The 19,223-nt window shown below is 38.1% G+C and overlaps 1 protein-coding gene across 3 annotated transcripts in view; it reads left to right on the top strand.

Annotated features, from left to right (window-relative positions):
• Window positions 1-18,152, top strand: part of paqr6 (progestin and adipoQ receptor family member VI) — a 31,408-nt gene extending 13,256 nt beyond the window's left edge. For all 3 annotated transcript variants that reach the window (XM_023284445.3, XM_023284447.3, XM_023284446.3), the window contains exons 2-8: window positions 1,645-1,916; window positions 5,610-5,737; window positions 6,266-6,471; window positions 9,316-9,442; window positions 10,862-10,958; window positions 11,369-11,513; window positions 14,679-18,152. In XM_023284445.3, coding sequence (XP_023140213.1) covers window positions 1,645-1,916; window positions 5,610-5,737; window positions 6,266-6,471; window positions 9,316-9,442; window positions 10,862-10,958; window positions 11,369-11,513; window positions 14,679-14,944 — 1,241 coding nt within the window. In that variant the 3' untranslated portion in view covers window positions 14,945-18,152. The remainder of the gene's footprint in view (window positions 1-1,644; window positions 1,917-5,609; window positions 5,738-6,265; window positions 6,472-9,315; window positions 9,443-10,861; window positions 10,959-11,368; window positions 11,514-14,678) is intronic.
• The last annotated feature ends 1,071 nt before the right edge of the window (window positions 18,153-19,223 follow it).

Genomic DNA, 19,223 nt, shown 5'->3' with positions numbered 1-19,223 from the left:
TCTGATTTCACATCTTGCCAGTTTGGTTTGGTTGAAATAACAAACTCAGATCGACCCACACAGTTAGTACGGTTCATTCATTCTACTGTGAACTCTCTCTACTAGTACCCATAGACTGTGCAAGAAATGTTAGCACCTTCAGTGGACACGCCCCCAAATAACAAATAAACAAATATTCCACATTTTATAGTTGATAAACTTCTCAGTGCCCTCTGATGGATAAATGACGCATCAACACGATTTATAAATTGTCTGGCATTTTTTCCTCCAGTTCCATACTTTACTTTCACATCCTTCTGCCTTTGTCATTTCCTATGTCTATGCAGTTTAATAGTAAAACTGAATGATAACGCTGATATAAAATAATTTACTGTATATATACCATATGTATGCCAATATATAATTAAAAAGCTAAAATTTTGCCACTGGTCTCTTGCATAAGGTTTAATCTAACAGAAGGTTGTGTCTAAGCTTGTGTTTTGTTTATTTAAAACTGCAGATTTAAGCTCTTACTGAAATATGCACTCGCCTATCTACAATCCACCTCTCCCATGTCTCTGTTACCTAATGTGTATTTTTTTCTTTTTTTTTTACAAAAATATCTTCATACAAGTAAAACCATTTACAACCAAATGTACTGACAGCTTGCACCTTTCAGACATTCTTACTTGTTCCATCAGTTTTTTTAAAAAAGTGTGTAGTATGTAATATGTTTGCCCTTCAAATACTGTTGTTAAATCTTGTTTGTCACGTTGAAAACGTGTTGCTGTCTTCAGTTGACATGTAAGGAATGTTCTCTATAATATTCACCCTCGCAAACTCACTGTTTTTACATGTTTGCATCTGGTCACAGGCCGCTGCAATGTGACAATGCCAGGCATTCTTCAAATCCATGTCTGGGTATGTCTCTAGAGCAGCCACAATAACAGATTGTTCTCAGTGCCGGCATCAGTCAACAAAAGATGTCACATTCGAGTGCTCGCTCATATGAATGCTGAACATTTGTCCTGTGCTCGTCGTCCCACAGACGGACCTGGGACATGACGTCCAGAAACGTGTTACAGCTGTGGACTTCAGCATGTCAAAGTAAAGAACTAAACCATCTACATGGTGTTCGGTAAAATTCAACGAGAGAATTTAAAACACTTGTAATATTCAAAGTGCATCAAGCGTTCTCGTATTAGATAAATGTTTGTGACCAACTCTGCGCTCAACCCCAGGTGGAAATCTGTTTGAACAGGAGTGGACTGAACCTGGAGCAAATGTACTCTCAGATTCATCCGTTTCCCAGGTATTTTTCTTAGTGTGCTGTGATCCTAAGTGTGGTTGAATGAAGCAAGACTTAAGAAGATGTTCATTTTATAAACCCACATTTTATTGACATTCAGGAGGTATCTACAATTTCATAGACCGAATTTGTACCCAGATCTTAAGTAGTGAGAGGCTTTCCAATTTTAAGAGCCACAGTCGTGTTCTTGTTGTAAAACAGGACTGAGAAAAAAACGTGGAATCAGAAGACCTCAGGATGCAGGTGACCACTCCTGAATCTTTGATTGTATTCAGAATTTAATGAGGAGCTGGTGTTGAGAAATCTAGACTTTGCTCTTGTGTTGGCATCTAATTGCTTGTGTTGTGTTCCTGCAGTGTTTCCAGTGTGGCGGGGGATCCGGGCCGGTAGTGGCGTCGCAGGTGGGTGGAGCCAGGGCTGGGGCCGCTGCTTGAGATGGGAGTTGGACAGTCCAGACCAAAAGGCCAGGTTACCGGTGTTTGACTACCCGGTCTGGTTGGTCCTCAGCCGCGGGGGGCGAGCCAAGCTCAGGGAGGTTTGTCAGAGAGGGAGAGGCGCCATCAGACTACCCACAGAAATGCTCAGCATCAAGCTCCCACAGCTCTTCGACATCCATCAGGTCCCCAAGGTAAGAAACACATCCTCTGCAGGGTGATGGAGGTCTTTTGACAGGTTGTTATCTTGTAAATACTAAATGTTGAGGGTGAATGCAGTAGCAGTTAGTCAGTAGCCTGTTATTAAGTTTGTGATGGGTTCAGGGTGAAATATTGATAATGTTAAGTTGGTACACTGTTACAAAAACCAGTACATGCAGGACAAAGCCACTCTATACACCCTGATTCTCAAAAAACTGCCTTGATACTCAACTTAAAGACTTAAAGAATGTAGACTTCGGGTCTACAGTTTTCAAACTCTCTCTGGAAACAGCGACTTCTGAGCAGCAACTACACACTGAAAATGACACGTTTTGCTTTGCACTAAGGCAGTCCTGCTTGGTTCTTTTGGTAATTACCTGTGTGCAAATGTTCAAATCATTCCACCCCTGCTATTTCAGAGGGGCACCATCACAGCATCCTGGGCTTAGCACCACCTAAGATGTGTGAGTGGATTAAAGAAGCACAAAGAATCCAAACTATTTTTTTCTGCTCTCTAGCAGAATAAAGAGGTGCAACCAGAAGAGAAAGGTCTGACTTTGTGAGACTACTGCTTTAAATACAGCTTTCTGTCTTTGTATTTCTTTTTGGAATAATTTACTCAAAACAACAACAATGTAGTCTGGTAGTAATTATAGACAAAAAAGGATTTTTTTCATTTAAATTGTGACTTTTATTGTTATATTGCTGTTGATAAAATACACATTTTTGCATCTGTAGCTGACTTCTTCATATGAAAAGCCTGCTTGAGGCTGTTTCTTATGCAAACTCCAGTTGAGCTAAAATCATACCTACTCCTTAGCAAATCCACATCAACAACCTTCAAGGATTTATCCACTAATTTTGGCAGCTGATGGGACAAACTACCCGTGAACATCACTGTGTTTTTCGCAACTTTGAACTGGCCCAACCTAATAGAGGCAGCCAGATGTAACTTATTTAGCATTTACTCAGTCGGCTCCAAACTAACTGATATATCAAAGAAGTTGTTATTATGGCTGCATTGTGTTCAAACACATGCCAAACAGAGTGTAAAATTTGCAAACCGCACTTTGTGTATCACTGCTCATCATCTAGGGAGCAACATGTTTTCATACTACTTCCTAAACAGTAAACCTGTTGGTTTAGTTCTATTTTCAGAAAATCATATAAAGACAGTTCTGGTCTGCCCCGAGTCTGTTGTTAACATTTCACGATAAAATAACCAAGTTCTAATGATGGAATATGCTGAGAATACTATCATTTTATGTCAATTTCAATTTTATTTAGAGTAGTAAAGCTACAAGTGCACTTCCATTGATTGTTTGAAGAGTAGTTAGTTTGCACACAATAGACAAACAATATGTGGTAGAGAAATGTGGTAGCGGACTGGGGCTGAGACTGTCAACAGGAGGCCAAGTCCTGCAGTTCAGGCATCTGTGTTGGCCTGCATCCACCCTGCTGCACTGACCTTATCTCACAAGGGTTAGTTATTGTTGGAGCAGTTTTGTGTCACATCTTCCAGCCATGACTTTGATATCAACAACTAAAAATATGTCATCAATATTCTGTTATTAAAGGTAAAATAATCTTTATATTCTTAATATTCCAGCTCTTTTTTGTGTTTACTACAAGCAAATGGTTTGCTGCTGCTGTCAGAGATTTAAAACACCTCATTTCTCTTGTGCAACAACTTGATCATTTTTGGCAATTCAATGTGAAGGTCAGTCAAAACAGTTTCAGTGACACTTTTTCTGCATCACTCGGTGATAAAATAGGAACATGCAGCATTTTTTAATACACTTGAAGGCACATGGTTGTCAAAGTAGAGTTGAAAAACCCCATGAAAGTTGCAACATATACACAGCTAAAGTTGATAAAAAAGCTCCACCACAGTTAGTTTGAACTGTGTAAGTAAACGTCTGATTCTCCTGCTAAATATTTACATAGTTGTTATCTTTGTTTATCTTCACATTTTCCTTCTTAGTACATCCAGTTTGCACACACACAGATGTTTTAGTCCAAGGAAACAACTTTTCACCACTTCCTCAACATATGCAGTCTGTCAGGAATAACATCGTTCAGCAAGGCATGAAATAAAGAACTGAAGCTTCTGCCAAGGAGGAGAAACTGCACAAGAAAATGCACAATTGTACTGTACATATTTTTGCTTGTCATTTGTGAAATTTTAGTTTGGCCTTGTGTGGTCATCATTATTAAAAATTACTGACACAAAACATGGACCTAGAGAAATAAACCATCTGCAACAAAGGATTGGAAGCAAACACGGATTTGTTTCATGGTCTTTATTGGCTGATGTTAGTTTACTGCAGATATTGGTTTCACTGTTTATGTTAGCTGGTTAGTAACAAGTGTTTAAGGTAATTTACAGACATGCAGCAGTGTTGTAATGTAACTGTGTCATTTATTTTGGTAATAGTTATTTTACAACCAAAATTTAAGGACCCCTTTTGATGAAAGTTTTTCATTTAGTTATTTTATTTATTTTTTGCTTTGTTGACATGTCTATGTGGTCTTTTTATGTGCTAGAAGACACTTCATGAGTGAAAATAACAGTCAGCAAAATTAATTAGCTTTTCTGCTTTGAAGCTACAATGTACTGTTGACGACCTCAAAAACAAATTCAGACTTTTATATGTAACAAACCGAAAGAGCCAGTGCTGTCAGCTTGCAGGTTGGAACCTTCTGTATCATTAGTGTCGGCTTCGGATGGATGGATGGATGGATGGATGGATGGATGGATGGATGGATGGATGGATGGATGGATGGATGGATGGATGGATGGATGGATGGATGATGGATGGATGGATGGATGGATGGATGGATGGATGGATGGATGGATGGATGGATGATGGATGGATGGATGGATGGATGGATGGATGGATGGATGGATGGATGGATGGATGAACTGATTCAATATTACAAATTGACTCATGCATGCCTGTGTAGTTTCAGTGTTCAAGCAGACTTGTAGGTAAGCTGGTGTGCTCGAGCTACAGCGAGGGAAGGGATTATTTGTTATGGAAAATATTCTAACTCTGTAACTTTGCTAATGAGTGCATCACCATTAAAAATATTTGAAAATGATCGAGTTTATTGGCATCTGTTTTCTGTTATCTTTGTTTTTTAACTAATAAAAACATTAACTCAGTCACAGGTCAGTAAGAAATTTATAATAATTGTTTCATAAATTCTTTGTTTATTAGTTGTACTACATTTTTCATCTAATCTACCCATCTCTTACTTAATCTTATTCAGTTGTTTTAATGTGCATTAGTCTATACATCTACACTGCTCTAAAAAATGAAGAGAACACCTAATCTTCACAGAATTAAACCAGTTCAGCTAAACTTCTGGGATATCAATCTGTTCAGTTGAGAAGCATGAGTGATGGTGAATCCTCCTCTCAGCCGGTTAATAATTTGGGTTTTCACTGTCCATTCTTACGTAATTTTGTTTTCAATAAATTACACATTCTACATTAATGCTGAAGTGTTCCCTGAAACTGATTTGAAAAGTCTCTAAATGTAGTTCCATTGTGGTTGTGGGTGCTGTCTGCGAGTTGGTCATCTCTCCTTGGTTCAGGTCCAAGTCTTATTTTTTCCCCCTGAAGGATCGGCAGGGTTTTCTGTGTATCTGCTCACCTGGGCTGTGTGTCTGGTCCTCAGGTGTTCAGGGAGGACAACATCATCTCTGGATACCGTCACCCGCGGAGCTCAGCGCTCGACTGCGTCCTCAGCAGCTTCCAGATGAACAATGAGACCATCAACATCTGGACCCACTTCCTGCCGACATGGTGAGCGTGTGCATAAACATCCATCACACCTTCATTTAACATGTTGCAAAGAGTTCTATCAAATGCCACCACAGTTACTGACGTGTGCATTTTGATCCCAGTATTATTTTAGGTCTTAATCAATCTTAAAAAAATCTAAATTACATACCTCCATCCATTTCCTAATTGCAAAAATTTGAAGAATTTTGATCAAATTCCAGGTTATGATGAAGGCCAGAACAAATCGCAGTAAAATGATCCTATTTTCCTTCTAGCTGTATAAACATGGCAGAGTTTATGAGGATCAGTAAAAGCCGGAGGACTTTTGGTTTGTATTTAAAGATGTAATTCTTTAAATTCTTTGCAGTGCTGGTGAGAATATAAACAGAAGGATATGGGTGGGAAAAGCTGCAGACAGGATTCTTAAAAATTCAACAAGCCTGAATCTGAACACACAAATATGTCAGAAACCTCCAGACAGCCTTGAGCAGCGTGAGACGGTGCAAGTCTGAATTTGCTCTTTAAGTGAGATGAAATGTTGCTGTGCAGGTACTTCTTGTGGCGTTTCTGTGTTCTGTGCTCCACCATGAACTTCCTGACCGACAGCTACACCTGGCCCCTGCTGGTCTACATGCTGCTCATCTGTATCTACCCCTTCACCTCCAGCTGTGCACACACCTTCAGCACCATGTCCTCAGAGTCCCGCCACATCTGCTACTTCTTTGACTACGGAGCTCTCAGCCTCTACAGCCTGGGTAAGGCCCGCCTGCTAGTCGAATCACTACAATATGCAGTTTGGACGCTGATAATTTGGCTTCCCTGCAGAAAAGAGGTACGCAATACTGGTGGGAAAAAAATGGATTTATTTTTAAAAAATCACTTTGTATCACTTGCCATAGAAGATAAAACATTATTTAAAAATGGCTAAAAATAAGCCTTTCTGTTATAGTGCAATGCTGGCAAAAGCATCCACATTAGTTTTTTGCATTGCATGACTTTCAGGTCTGGCTGTGCACTCATCATGTAGAGGTTTGTGCTGCTGATTTAACTTGGCGAACATATTAGTCATGCAGCCTTGTGTGGTGGCAACAACTGCAAGACCCAACTGATAGTAGCTGCTCTTAATCAACGTCATCCTGTCCGTAGCTGAAATATTTCCATATTTGCAATCAAATTTGCTGGGTTTTTTTTGGTGTTTCTCTTCTGTTTCTCGCTCGCACAAACTTTGTGTTGTGTGAATAATGTTTAAATAAAAGAAACTCGGGATGTTATTGTCTGAGCTCCCTGAACAACTTGAATTCATGACAAGAAGCATTGAGTTTGTATCAACAAGGCAAAAGTGAGCAGATGAAAATGAGATTTCACAATAAAATATGACCAATTATACACACCGGTGTTCTCTTTCAGGCACCTAAAACTTCTTTGGATGGTGCCAAATATTTCTCTATGCGTATCAAACCTTGAAAAATTGCGATATGTTAGAGGGTTATTGTTCCATGATAATTTCTTGCAGCCCTACACCTCAGCGGTGTTTTGTTTTTGTGTTGTATTTTGTTGCCAGGTTGCACACATGGACCAGTAATTGTATGTCTACAGAAACAGGTGGCACACAGATTTCCCTTTCACTGTTGCTTTCTCTTCATATTGTCAATTGGAAAAACCTCCAAACTTCCTAATGTTGAAGTCAGTTCTGGTCTGTATCGGAGGGAGCAGTTTGTCAGTGGTTGATTTCCATGAAACACTGCTGACAGTTTGATCCAGCGGCAGACACTTTGTTGAGAATGAAGTTTGAATGACAGCTGCTTTATTATTTCGTCCTTAACTGCAATAATCTATCTGAAACAATCCACACGTATGTCATTTTAAAGGAATCCGAGAGACAAAATATTTCTTTCTTTCTCTGTTGTTTGCCTGGCAAGTTCCACAACAGTAATATTCAAAGCACTGCTGCATATATTTTTGCCTTTTATTATCGCTATGGGTGTCAGCTGGATGTGATCAGGACACGTCTGATTTCCGTATAATCTCAAACTTCAAGTAATCTCTCTGCTTTTTGCCTCCTCCCTGAGAAATAGTTTGTTTAATGGCTCTGTGGCCCAAACAACTGGTTCTCTTATGAGTTTTATCTCTGTCAGTATGCACCTGCCTGCACACAGTAGTCTCATGAAAGAAGGAACGGAAACATACTTGTCTTTTAGGAATGCAGCACTTGCTCATTTACAGTTGTCCCTCCCAGTCTACCTGCCTATTTACAGTCAAGTTCAGACACATATACTTTGTTTGCACTTGACTGTGAGAACTGTATATTTGAACATGTTGCATATTTCAGAGATGTGTGGGCATTTCAGATTATATATTTATCTTTAAGGGTGTGTTTATGATCCTTGCTGCATATACAAGATCTCATCAGTCAAATATTAACAAAGTTATACTAAAAGGCATGACTTAGACGATGTGGCCCCTGGCAGCCGGGTTCTTAATCCACCACAAAGCTTCTTAGTGCCAAGATTTACCCAGTTTACAGTGTTCAAAAGTCCATCTCAGGGATAACTGAACTGCAGGGGGCTTTTATCACTGCAGGACAAAAACAACAACAAAAATACTGGATGGGCTGAGGCAGAGCTTTGATTTTTTTATTGTGAGATTTCTTTCGAAACAAACAGTGTCTCTGCAGAAAAAGATCAGAGCTGCACTTTGGTATAAATTCTCTGTACACTGTGCGTCACGCTCACTGTATTTGAGCATTTTTACACCATTTTCTGATATGATTGCTCTCACTTATTTTTTTTTTTTTTTTACAAAGCCCGAAGGTATGCAGCTCCACCTGCGTGAAGTAAGTAAGAAAAACACATTAAAATTGCAGCCTCTAAATATTATTATTAAATGATAAAAGCTGCAATGTGTAGAGTTTTAAAGTGTTCTTGCTTTGGCGACTCCAAGTGGCCGTTTTCGAAAAGACACTGTAATATTCTGTGAGGTGGTTTTAAATACTGCATTAAATATTTTAATGCATAGCTTTTATTTTGCTGTGTTTTTGGTATATATATAATATAATATTTTTTGTCCATTTGTTGAATTATGAGTCCAGAAAAAATTTGTTTACCAGTGTTTTGATAATTTATTATTCATTTATTCAGCAAATATGTTGAATTGTCTAGTTCTACCTGCATCGTTTCACTCATTTGCTGTATTTCTTTCTTGTTTTGTTAAAAACTGGCTATTTTTCGGTTATTATAAAGCTTTGTGTAGCGGAAACATGCCTTGTGGGTAAAAAAGAAAACTGTACTGACATTTTTTGCATTAATGTCATTTAAAAAATAATTATCAAATGAATTGATAGTGAAAATATTCCTTAATTCCAGTCATGTTTTCATGGTTTGTATGTGCTACAATGTCTCTCTCCTCTATTCCTGCTCACCTTCCTTAGTGAATATCTGCCATGTGTTGATTTGTGTAACAAAATTGTGCAGCCAGGATTCATTTGAAGGAGAAATTCATATCTCAAGAGACCATCCTGGTTGAATAACATCTGAATAAAATAAAAAGATGCACCAAGATTAACTTCAAACTTCATCTGGTGGCTCTCTGTTTGTATTCAGGATGTGCCATAAGCTACGGATACTATGTCATGCCAGATTGCTGGGTGAACAGTTGGCTCCATCAGCATTTTGTTCCCATTGCCATTGGAAACACACTGTTCTGTACCAGCCTGTCCTGCTACTCCAGGTAAGAAGCTGCTGACCTCAGGCCTGCATGGACAATTCAAGTTTTAATGTGTAAGTTTTGGATTAGTTTAAATTTTGGGTAGCAGAATGAAGGTAAACAGATGTACTTGGGGAGCTGTGATACACATTTTCTGTGTAACTTGAGTTTTGAATGTCGATAGCCTCTCTGCTTTTGAGTTGCATAAAAGCAACAACTTCATGCCCAAAAAGCACAAGATTTTGGTGTTTCCCTCAGGCCTGCATTCTTTCTATCACGGACAGGAAATGGCATTCAGACTGCCATGTGACACTTAAAGTTCTCCACTGAAAACCAGACAAAGGAAATTCTTTTAGTCTCAGCAGCTCTTACAGACATAATGACCCACTGCAGCTCTGTAGTAATAAAAGAGACCTGTAAGACCTTAAGCATCCAAACCCCAATAAGGTTTTGGACATTTTTTGTTCCTGTCACCTTTTTACTCATTGTGGAATCACTTTCATTGCATTATGAAGTCCTGCAGCTCTGTGTGGAAACAGCACAACCATGACTAGAAGTAGAGAGAAATTTAAAAATGTCTTTTGTGCAGTATAATTCTATACACCATCAAGTAAGAAAAACTGGTGAATTTCTTTGATTATTCTTTTGACAAAAATTTTTAAAACCCTGAATTATCATGTCCAACATTTTTCCAAGTGTGCATAAGTGTTACTAATACTGAAAAAAAGTAGTGATTCCGTACATAATAGATATTTTACTACTTACAGTTCACCTGAAAAAAGTCCCTGAATTTTTATCATGTGACTGTTAGTCATAGATGAGTCACTAATGCTGTTTCAGCTGCGACAAAGACTGCAGAATTATAGTTTTTTTGCACCATCTGGTGACTGCAAACTGTTAATTTTTAGCAATTTTTCAAGTGAGACATGTAGAATAAAGTAATTTGGATAAAATAATCACAATTTTAAGTTTAGATTTGACTAATTGTCCTGATGGAATGGTATGCTTAGAGGAGGAGTTCATTGTCAAAAAGTTAAAAATCCAATTTCTGTTTTTTGTAGCTTCTGGTTCTAATAAATTCTGTTACTTAAAATTGTATATTTAAAGCTAACGTGCCTTTTAAACCTTCCAGCACGTTTTGCCATTTAAGGACATTAAACTAAGCCTGAACCGACCACAGTTGGTGGATGCACATGTAATATCTTTGAGTGAATTTATTTGCGAGGCAACAGTAGTTTTGTCCTTAAAGCATTTAACAAACTCATGTAGAATTGTTCCACAATCTGAGAAACCACTGAATTTAACACTAAGGATAATTAAATGGTCTAAAGCTTTCACAGCAGGACTGATTGCAGGTTGCACTAAGACACAAAGACTGACTGATTTGAGAGTTCTGAGAGGACAAAGTAAAGTTAGATTTCTGCCCTCCGTTTGTCTGCACAGGTTCCTGGAGCTCCAGTTCCCACAGAGAAGTAAAGCTCTGAGGACAGGAGCGTTTGTCGTCCCATTTATATTTGACACTGTCCCTCTGTTTTACAGGGTGAGTCAACAATATACAACAATATTCTTCTTGAACTGAATTTGAAATCTTAATTTGCTCTCTGAATAAGTGTATTTTTCAACAGCTTGTGCTGTTGTGTTTATTATGTAAGTGCTTGAAGCTGATTAGTACCAGGCTTTAATACTTTCAGCAGGACTTTGGCTCAGTAACCCAGAAGCTGATTTCCTTTCTTAATCTAATACAAATATATTACTGCCAAAATATTAATTTCCCTAATCATTGTGATGATTAGTTTGTGCATTATGCAAGTCGTTTGCTGTAGTTTTTTGTCTCTAACTAGGTCAGAAATGATGTAACCGTCAGTGCTGCTAACCTTCTTACCTTTGTGGAGTTTTAGACATTTGGAATGTGTTTAATTGTAAAAATGTGCCTGTGTTTTCTGTGTTTAGATCCTCCTGTGCTGCAGTGGAAACTGTGGCCTGACTGACGCTTTGTCCAGTTACTGTTACCACCTTCTCTTTGCCTTCCTCACCTGTTTTCTGTTTACTGCCCACTTCCCTGAGAGGCTGGCCCCGGGGCGCTTCGACTTCTTCGGTATGTCTTTGTTGGTGTTTAGTACAGTTTGCTTTTGCTGATTTGTGCAGCGTTGTATTTCAAACCTCAATTCCAGCAGGAAGACATGAAAAGTCATCTCCACTGGCATTGCAGATTATCACGTTTCATTGCACAGCTCCCCTGTATGACTGCATGAAGGGGTTAAACTGGAATTAGTAATGTTTCTGTGGGTTCCCCATCAGCAGCAGTGACCGGCTGAATATTTTTCATACAAAAGTGTACGTTTGAATGAAAAACCCTTTTAAGAAGTTAAAGAGTAGACCTATGATTGAGATCATTTCACAGACTGTACATAAATTGTAACAAAATTTGAGAATTAATGACAAAGCTCTACTCTGAAGGTGGCAGCTGATAATAATACAACCTTTCTGTAGATGCTCTCTCCTGTGTATCCATGTCTAATATAGGAATAGTAATATTAGGCTGCCACTATAGGAGGGGTAACTGTTAATGTGAAATGACTATTTTGCGTGGTCCAGTCTCTTTCATAATCGCATTAAAAGGGGATTAATTAACATTGTACAATATTAAATATGCATACACATTAATGATCTTGCAGCAGGATAGGATCAAGCTAGTTTGTATGACCAAACTATTGTGACAGAAAGCTTGATGTATAAATGTAATAGCTAGCTAGTGTATCTCAAGCAGGCCTGTGTCTTGTGAAATAGCTAGTTTGTGAAACAGCATTCAGGGATGTACAATATTGGAAAAACCTGACTCTGAAAGAAATCCAAGGAATCTGCACCAGATGGCTCATATAACTCTATTTGGAAAGAATTTTTCATTCAAGGATGATTGGGATAATTTTGTAGAGGAGTGCATCTGGATTGAATTTTTTTTTTTAAGACCTCAGTTGGTGCATTTCTCATTCAGTATAACACTGACAGAGACTTTAAAAATAACTTATTGCTTTGAATGAATCCATAAGAATTGAACTCGTCTGGCTTTTCTCTCATCATACAGAGCTTTGTGGTGTTGATTTAAATAGTAAAACAGACTAGTTGTGTTTCCTCGTGCACTACTGACAAAGAACTTTAGTTGAAAGCATCCTTTCTGGAGCTGAATATTTCCGTACCACAGATGCTACATTTCTTTTTACTGCAAAATCCTCCATTTCAGCGTTTCCCTCTTGTTCCTCATTCCTTCTGCTTTGCACATGTGGAGCCTGCATGTCAACAAACTATGTCTTTTAAATAAAGTAAAAAAAAAATCTCATTGTGTCCAAGAACCCTTAAATGATGTCAGAAGACAAACTTGACTTGTAGATTAGTCGTGAAAAATGAGAGCTGTGCGAGTTTTCTTATTAGCAACCAAAAATAAGTTATATCATGATGTGTTTCAGTTCATTCACTGTATTTAACGCTGCACTTGTTGCAGTGTGATTATTGCACATGCTCACATCGCAGTGTTGATGTTAAAGCAGTATATTGTGCGGAGGAGGAGGATATCAGACCATTTTACGTTTAGTTCTGAAAATTCTCTCTGGCAGTTTCTGACCCGTTTCTCTCCCAATGTTTCCACTCATCTATACAAGGAGGCTTTAGTGAGGTGTGCAAAGGCAAACCCTGCAAAACATGTAATATTAGAACATTTTACATTCTGCAATTAGTCTGGAGTTATTGGACCTAATGAGATTAGAGAAAACATATTTCAGCCATTATTTCAATTGGTAAAAGTATATACATTGTTGAAGATGGATGTAGTGACGTTCAGTGTCCCCGATTTCATGTAAATTCATCAAAAAAAAGTGCATGAATGCAAGAAAGAATCTTGTACAGAGTCCAATGTTCTGTTTAAGACTTTTTTTAACTCTCCTTCCTGGGCTTTAACTTTTTATATTTTCTGTCTTTTGTTTTTCCTTGTTTTTGAACAGTTTCCCTGCTGACCGCTGCACAATTGACACAGTTACATCAAACAGGCTTTTGATTTGATACCACGTTAACTTTTCTGCCTGTTTCTTTGTTCTGTGGATTGTTCTGTTTATTATTATTATTCTGTGCACATCTTATTTCAAATATCAATAGTGATTGGTTTAGTGAAACATAAACCCTACAGCAGGACAATAATGGGTGCAGTCAGACCATTCTCTAGCATTTAGGAGATTCATTTGGCTCTGCGAGACTAGTAATTGATAAAAGAATGAGTTGTTTAAGGCTGTTAGGTGTTCTTATGAATATTGACATCTGTTCATACTGGCTTTTATCATATGTTTTTCTAACATGATCCCAGTTTAAGGGAAATTGTTGTTTTAGGAAAAGAGTTTATCTAGAAGTCTGATTACTTTGTAAGTAATATAATCTGACCTTGAATTATTGAAGTTAATTTTATTGACAGCAACTTTGTGCAGTGCAACCAGGAGCCAGGCAAGTATCGATGAGTGTACATAGTCCTTCAGGGTTAGATCCACCCCTCTTTTGTCCACAGCACCTCCTTCTTCTCAAAACATGGTCACTTCAGGCTCCAAAAAAGTCCCAGATGGAGATAGCCAAATTTAAGACTTTTAAACAAATGAAACTGTCTATTTTTCCGTATATAATCTGTGGTACAAATGCTAGTGCAGGGATGTAGAACTACGTAAGCAGCAAATTCTGACTTGTAGCTGGTTTTTGTCAGAGTTGAAGCTGTGAATCAATAAGACCACTATCTGATGGACTGCAACTCTGTTGTAAGCTCATTGATTATAATTTATTTATATGTTAATAACATATTTTCTTATTTTATGTCATGCATTTTTTTGTAGGTTAACCATTTGATTGGTTTGTCTTTCAACCAAATTAGCCTATGAGACTATGTTGTTTTATAAGAATCCAAGAATAGAGTGAAAGAGGTCTGTCTAGGGAAAGCCCTTTGTATAGTAAGCTTTTTTGTTTGAAAAGTAAGAACATTGTGTTTCTTGCATAGTATGGACAGCTTTTCATATGTTAAACTTAAACAACAGAATACAAACTGGAATTTCTGAGGTTTCTGTTCACTCTAAATGATGTTACATTTATGCTTTTCGTTTGAGATTCTGGAGAAGCCCCATTATTCTCCATATTGTGCACATTAATAAATTCACCAATTAGCAGCAAAGTGTTTTTTGTGTAGCTTAAGTTTTGACAGTTTCCTACGATGCTGATTAACTTGTGTTCCTCCACACAGGCCACAGCCACCAGCTCTTCCACATCAGCGCCGTGGTGGGTTCCCACTTCCAGATGGAGGGCGTCATCGCAGACATGATGTCGCGCAGGTCGTGGCTTGTGGCCCACGGGGTGACGCCATCCTTCCTGGGGACAATCGGTGCTCTCGCCGTCAGCCTCATCCTCAACCTGGGCATCATTGGCGTCTTCAGCGCCCCGCTGCTGTGGAAGCCCTGCCACAGCTCCAACCAGCCGCACACGTCCCCCTGCGAGTGCAAGGAGCAGTGAGGGAAAGGTTTGGCTCCGCAGTTCACAGTAGTTATTCCACACCGACCGTTTTCTCATTCAGAGATCGAGTTATTTTATGCCTTTTGTTCAGTGCGAAAGCGATTTTCTAACCGTGTTACCCACCTGAAGTATGTTTGCGTGTTTACTCAGAAGCTGAGGACCCAGTCACATTTACTGAAGCCTTTTTCTGTTAAGTTTCGGAGGCTGAAAACACAAATGTCCGCTTTCATTGGGCATTGAAAAAGGCTCTGGGTTGCAGGAAGCAGGCTGTTGTAACACAACACAGAAGTGCCTTTTTGTAGATTTCATTCCCAGTGTTTGCAGTGGATCAATACAAGTTCAACTCTCAAACTGGATACATTTTATGTGACGATTTGCAGGGATTATTTTGTATTGAACTGAATGTGCGAGGCCAGACTGTCCTTTACATCATTAAGGGTTTACTGAAGATATTCTGGGTAACTGTACTCACTGATTAGTGTGGTTGTTCTATGTGTAGGACCACACAGACAGCTCTCAATCAACCCAACATAATATAAGACAGATTGGATTGCTGACTCTTATATATCCACCTATTGATTCCACTCTGCATGGACTGGAATTGATTTCCAGACCAGTGTGGTTCTTTTTCTGATTGCCTGCCTTACTAGAACCTCACAATCTGCCTTAAACATGGGGAGAGAGAAAAAAAAAGTTAGCGCGGTGATGATTAAAAGACAGGTACCATTTTTATACCATTGTGTTTCCATGGCAACACTGTAGCGGCCTCATGCCCCCTGAAGGTCTTTAGCAATTTCATGTTCAGAGCAAATGGCACCTTCACAAACCATAAGATTAATCTGAATATCCATCAGATACGAAAAGCACTTATAATCGCAGCCTTAACTAAAAAAAAGGAAAAAAATTTAAATCAGTGGTCGTAATTTGGCTTTTAAAGCATGTTTGTAGTCCAGTAAGATTTCCAACATTTGTTGTTTATAATAACTGTTGGTGGATTTAAGAGAAGCGGGGAGAGGCAACGTATATTTAGTGATAGTATGGGGCTGCATTAACGTGGGAGTTTTGTGGTGTTCCAGTATTTTGGTGCATATAACAAAGCATTAACAAACCTTATATAGGGTGGGTATCTGGTTGCCTCGTGACTCTTGTTTACATTTACCACTGAAATAATAACTGTCTTACCTATTTATAGAATTTTATATTTATTGCTTGTTTTAGGTGCATAAACAGGAATGAAGATGAGTGTTTGCCTTTTTGTTAGTGTAGAACTATAAATGAGGAAACTATAACTGCAAAATTTTCACATTTTCTAAAGTTATTTTTGCGGATTATTGAGTCAAGGGAGAAATGAGCAGAGAGAGGATTTTCATATCGTTATTTGCAAATATGCGGAATTTTCTCTTGTTTCACTCACAGGAGTGAGTGTAATTTCAGGTTTCGTTGAATTTCTTTTGAAGCCAAACAAAAGAAAAATCTGGTCAGAAGCTCAGAACAATAAATTCAGTGTTCAGCATTCGTAGTTAAGTATGTTACACTTTCATTGTTGTGTAGCAGCAGAAAGAAACAAATGCTTTAAACCTTCAGGCTGTTTCTTATGGTGTTTTATACTTAATTGTGGGTGCTGAAAACTTCATTTAGAATTTCTTTTTATGCCTGTTGGTTGAACAGGACTCTGGGGAAAATGTGATGCCCATTTTCCCTCCTAGTTTAGATTTACTAGAAAAAAATAGCAGATGATAGTAGTAAAATGGTAGTCGACCTTGTTTATTTTGTGAAACAGGAGAGAATAATGCAGATTGCTGTGCTCGAGTAAAAATCCTCTTTGATTTCTGTCATTTCTTCTAAAAGTTAGGCCTAATAATGCACAGAAATGACTTTAAAAAATGTATAAATCAGAAAACTCATGAATACCTACATATCGTCATAGCAGTGCATATAATCCATAACTGGCAAGGAAGTAATGTTCATTAGGTTTTAATTACAAGCTGGGTGTCACATATTACTCAACATATCTGTTGTAACACTGACATACTGTAGGTACAGGGTTCAGTAATGCTCATTTTACTTGACAGAAGGCTTAGAATCTGCATAAAATGTGTTTTTTAAGCAATTTATGGCACAAATTTTCACCTTAATCCACCGCTAATACGTGTAGTTTGTGCTCCCCACCCGCAGGGAAACACGCTGCTAACACACACTCGTAGAGAGGTTAAATTAGAGGGGAAATGTATGTGATATTATGGGATTGAGGCATGTTCCAGGTCCATGTTGGATGCTGAGGTAGGAATGTCAGAGAGAATGTGTAGAATCACAAAGAGCACACAAATCCACACACTTTGGTGTTAGAGCAGCTGTTTAAGATGTTTTCATTTAGTGTGCAGAGTATAAAAGTCGCATCGTCCTTTATGTCCCAGACAAAACAGCAGTGTTCGCTCCTGTTTTTTCTCTCCCTCTGCCGAGCAGCATCGATCGATGTTTTGTTTATTTTCTCCACAGTCATCATCTTACAGCATTCCTAGCTTTGACCCTGTTGATTCTTGGAATTGCATCATTACTGGCTTCTGATGTGGTTCTTTTGCCGTGGACACAAACTAGTTTAAAAGCATTTATCTTTGAGCTGCTGGTGTTTCGTTTTGGGTTTTTTTTTTCTTTTGTCATCTCACTCATTCTCAGCCCTTCAGTGCCGGCACTGTTAAGCTGCAAAGCTCAGACATGCTGGTGGTCGAGGCTTTCACAATACACAGGTTGCTGTTTTGAATTACATTATTTTGAACAAAATCTCAAATATTACTGTTAAATTTCAATTCTCCGACCAGATTACTGTAACTTTGAAGGCAATTTGTTGTGTATAACCTCGCAGGTTCACGTTTCTGATGCAGGTTGTCATTATCAGGAAAACTGGGCACTTATTTGGTGATTCTTTTTACAATATAAAGTGTATTGAAGGATGTTTGTTAACGTGCAATTGAGAGCAAAAATGAGAAGAGGATGAACCATTTGATACAAGAGTTCAGAGGAACAAAAAAGTTGATACCTTTTTTTTTTTCAATGTTTTGTACTTTTCTTTTGATATAATGCTCTGTTCAAAAAGACAACTATTCTTAATGTGTACAAATACTTATTTGTTCTTTGCTGTGTATAATTTGTAATGTGCTACTTTTCTCTATTAGACTTGTGTAATAAATTAAGCCTTTTATAAATGTAAAAATTGTCTGGATTAATTTCATGTACTAGAAAATGGGCTGAACGTTGCTTCGTGTTCTTACATTACTTATTCAAAACAATTTATAAAATTTTGATTTTCAGAATCAACCTTATGATTTTAAGAGTGTGAACAGTACAGTTTGCATGTATTGTGCAACTAACAATTATTTCCATCAATTAATCTGATGATTATTTTCTTGTGTATCTTTTTTTTTCCAAATGTGAAATTTGTGTCTAATTTCCCCACAGGTGTCTTGTTTTGACCAACAATCCAAAATATTCAGTTTACTAACATCAAGGACAAAGAAGTTTGAACTGCAAAAAAGTATAGTATAGCATGTCATCCAAAAAACGTCATAGTATAGCATGTCGCTCTAAAAACGTCATAGTATAGCATGTCGCTCAAAAAACGTCGTAGTATGGTCTTTGGTCCAAAAAACGTCATAGTATAGCATGTCGCTCTAAAAACGTCATAGTATAGCATGTCGCTCTAAACAATGTCATAGTATAGCATGTCGCTCAAAAAACGTCATAGTATAGCACGTCACTCAAAAAAAGTCATAGCATAGCATGTCGCTCTAAAGATGTCATAGTATACCATTTCGTCCAAAAAAGTCATAGTATAGCATGTCGTCCAAAAAATGTCATATTATAGCATGTCGCTCAAAAAACGTCATAGTATAGCAGGTCGCTCTAAAAACATCATAGTATAGCATGTCGTCCAAAAAACATCATAGTATAGCATGTCACTCAAAAAAGTCATAGTATAGCATGTCATCCAAAAACATCAGAGTATAGCATGTCGTCGAAAAGACGTCATAGTATAGCATGTCGTCCAAAAGACGTCATAGTATAGCATGTCGTCCAAAGGACGTCATAGTATCGCATGTCGCTCTAAAAACGTCATAGTATAGCACGTCACTCAAAAACAGTCATAGCATAGCATGTCGCTCTAAAGATGTCATAGTATAGCATGTCGTCCAAAAGACGTCATAGTATAGCATGTCATCCAAAGGACGTCATAGTATCGCATGTCGCTCTAAAAACGTCATAGTATAGCACGTCACTCAAAAAC

This window comes from Amphiprion ocellaris, chromosome 9 (assembly GCF_022539595.1).
Source record: "Amphiprion ocellaris isolate individual 3 ecotype Okinawa chromosome 9, ASM2253959v1, whole genome shotgun sequence".
Classification (NCBI taxonomy): Eukaryota; Metazoa; Chordata; class Actinopteri; family Pomacentridae; genus Amphiprion; species Amphiprion ocellaris.
This window is presented reverse-complemented; position numbering and strand designations above follow the sequence as displayed.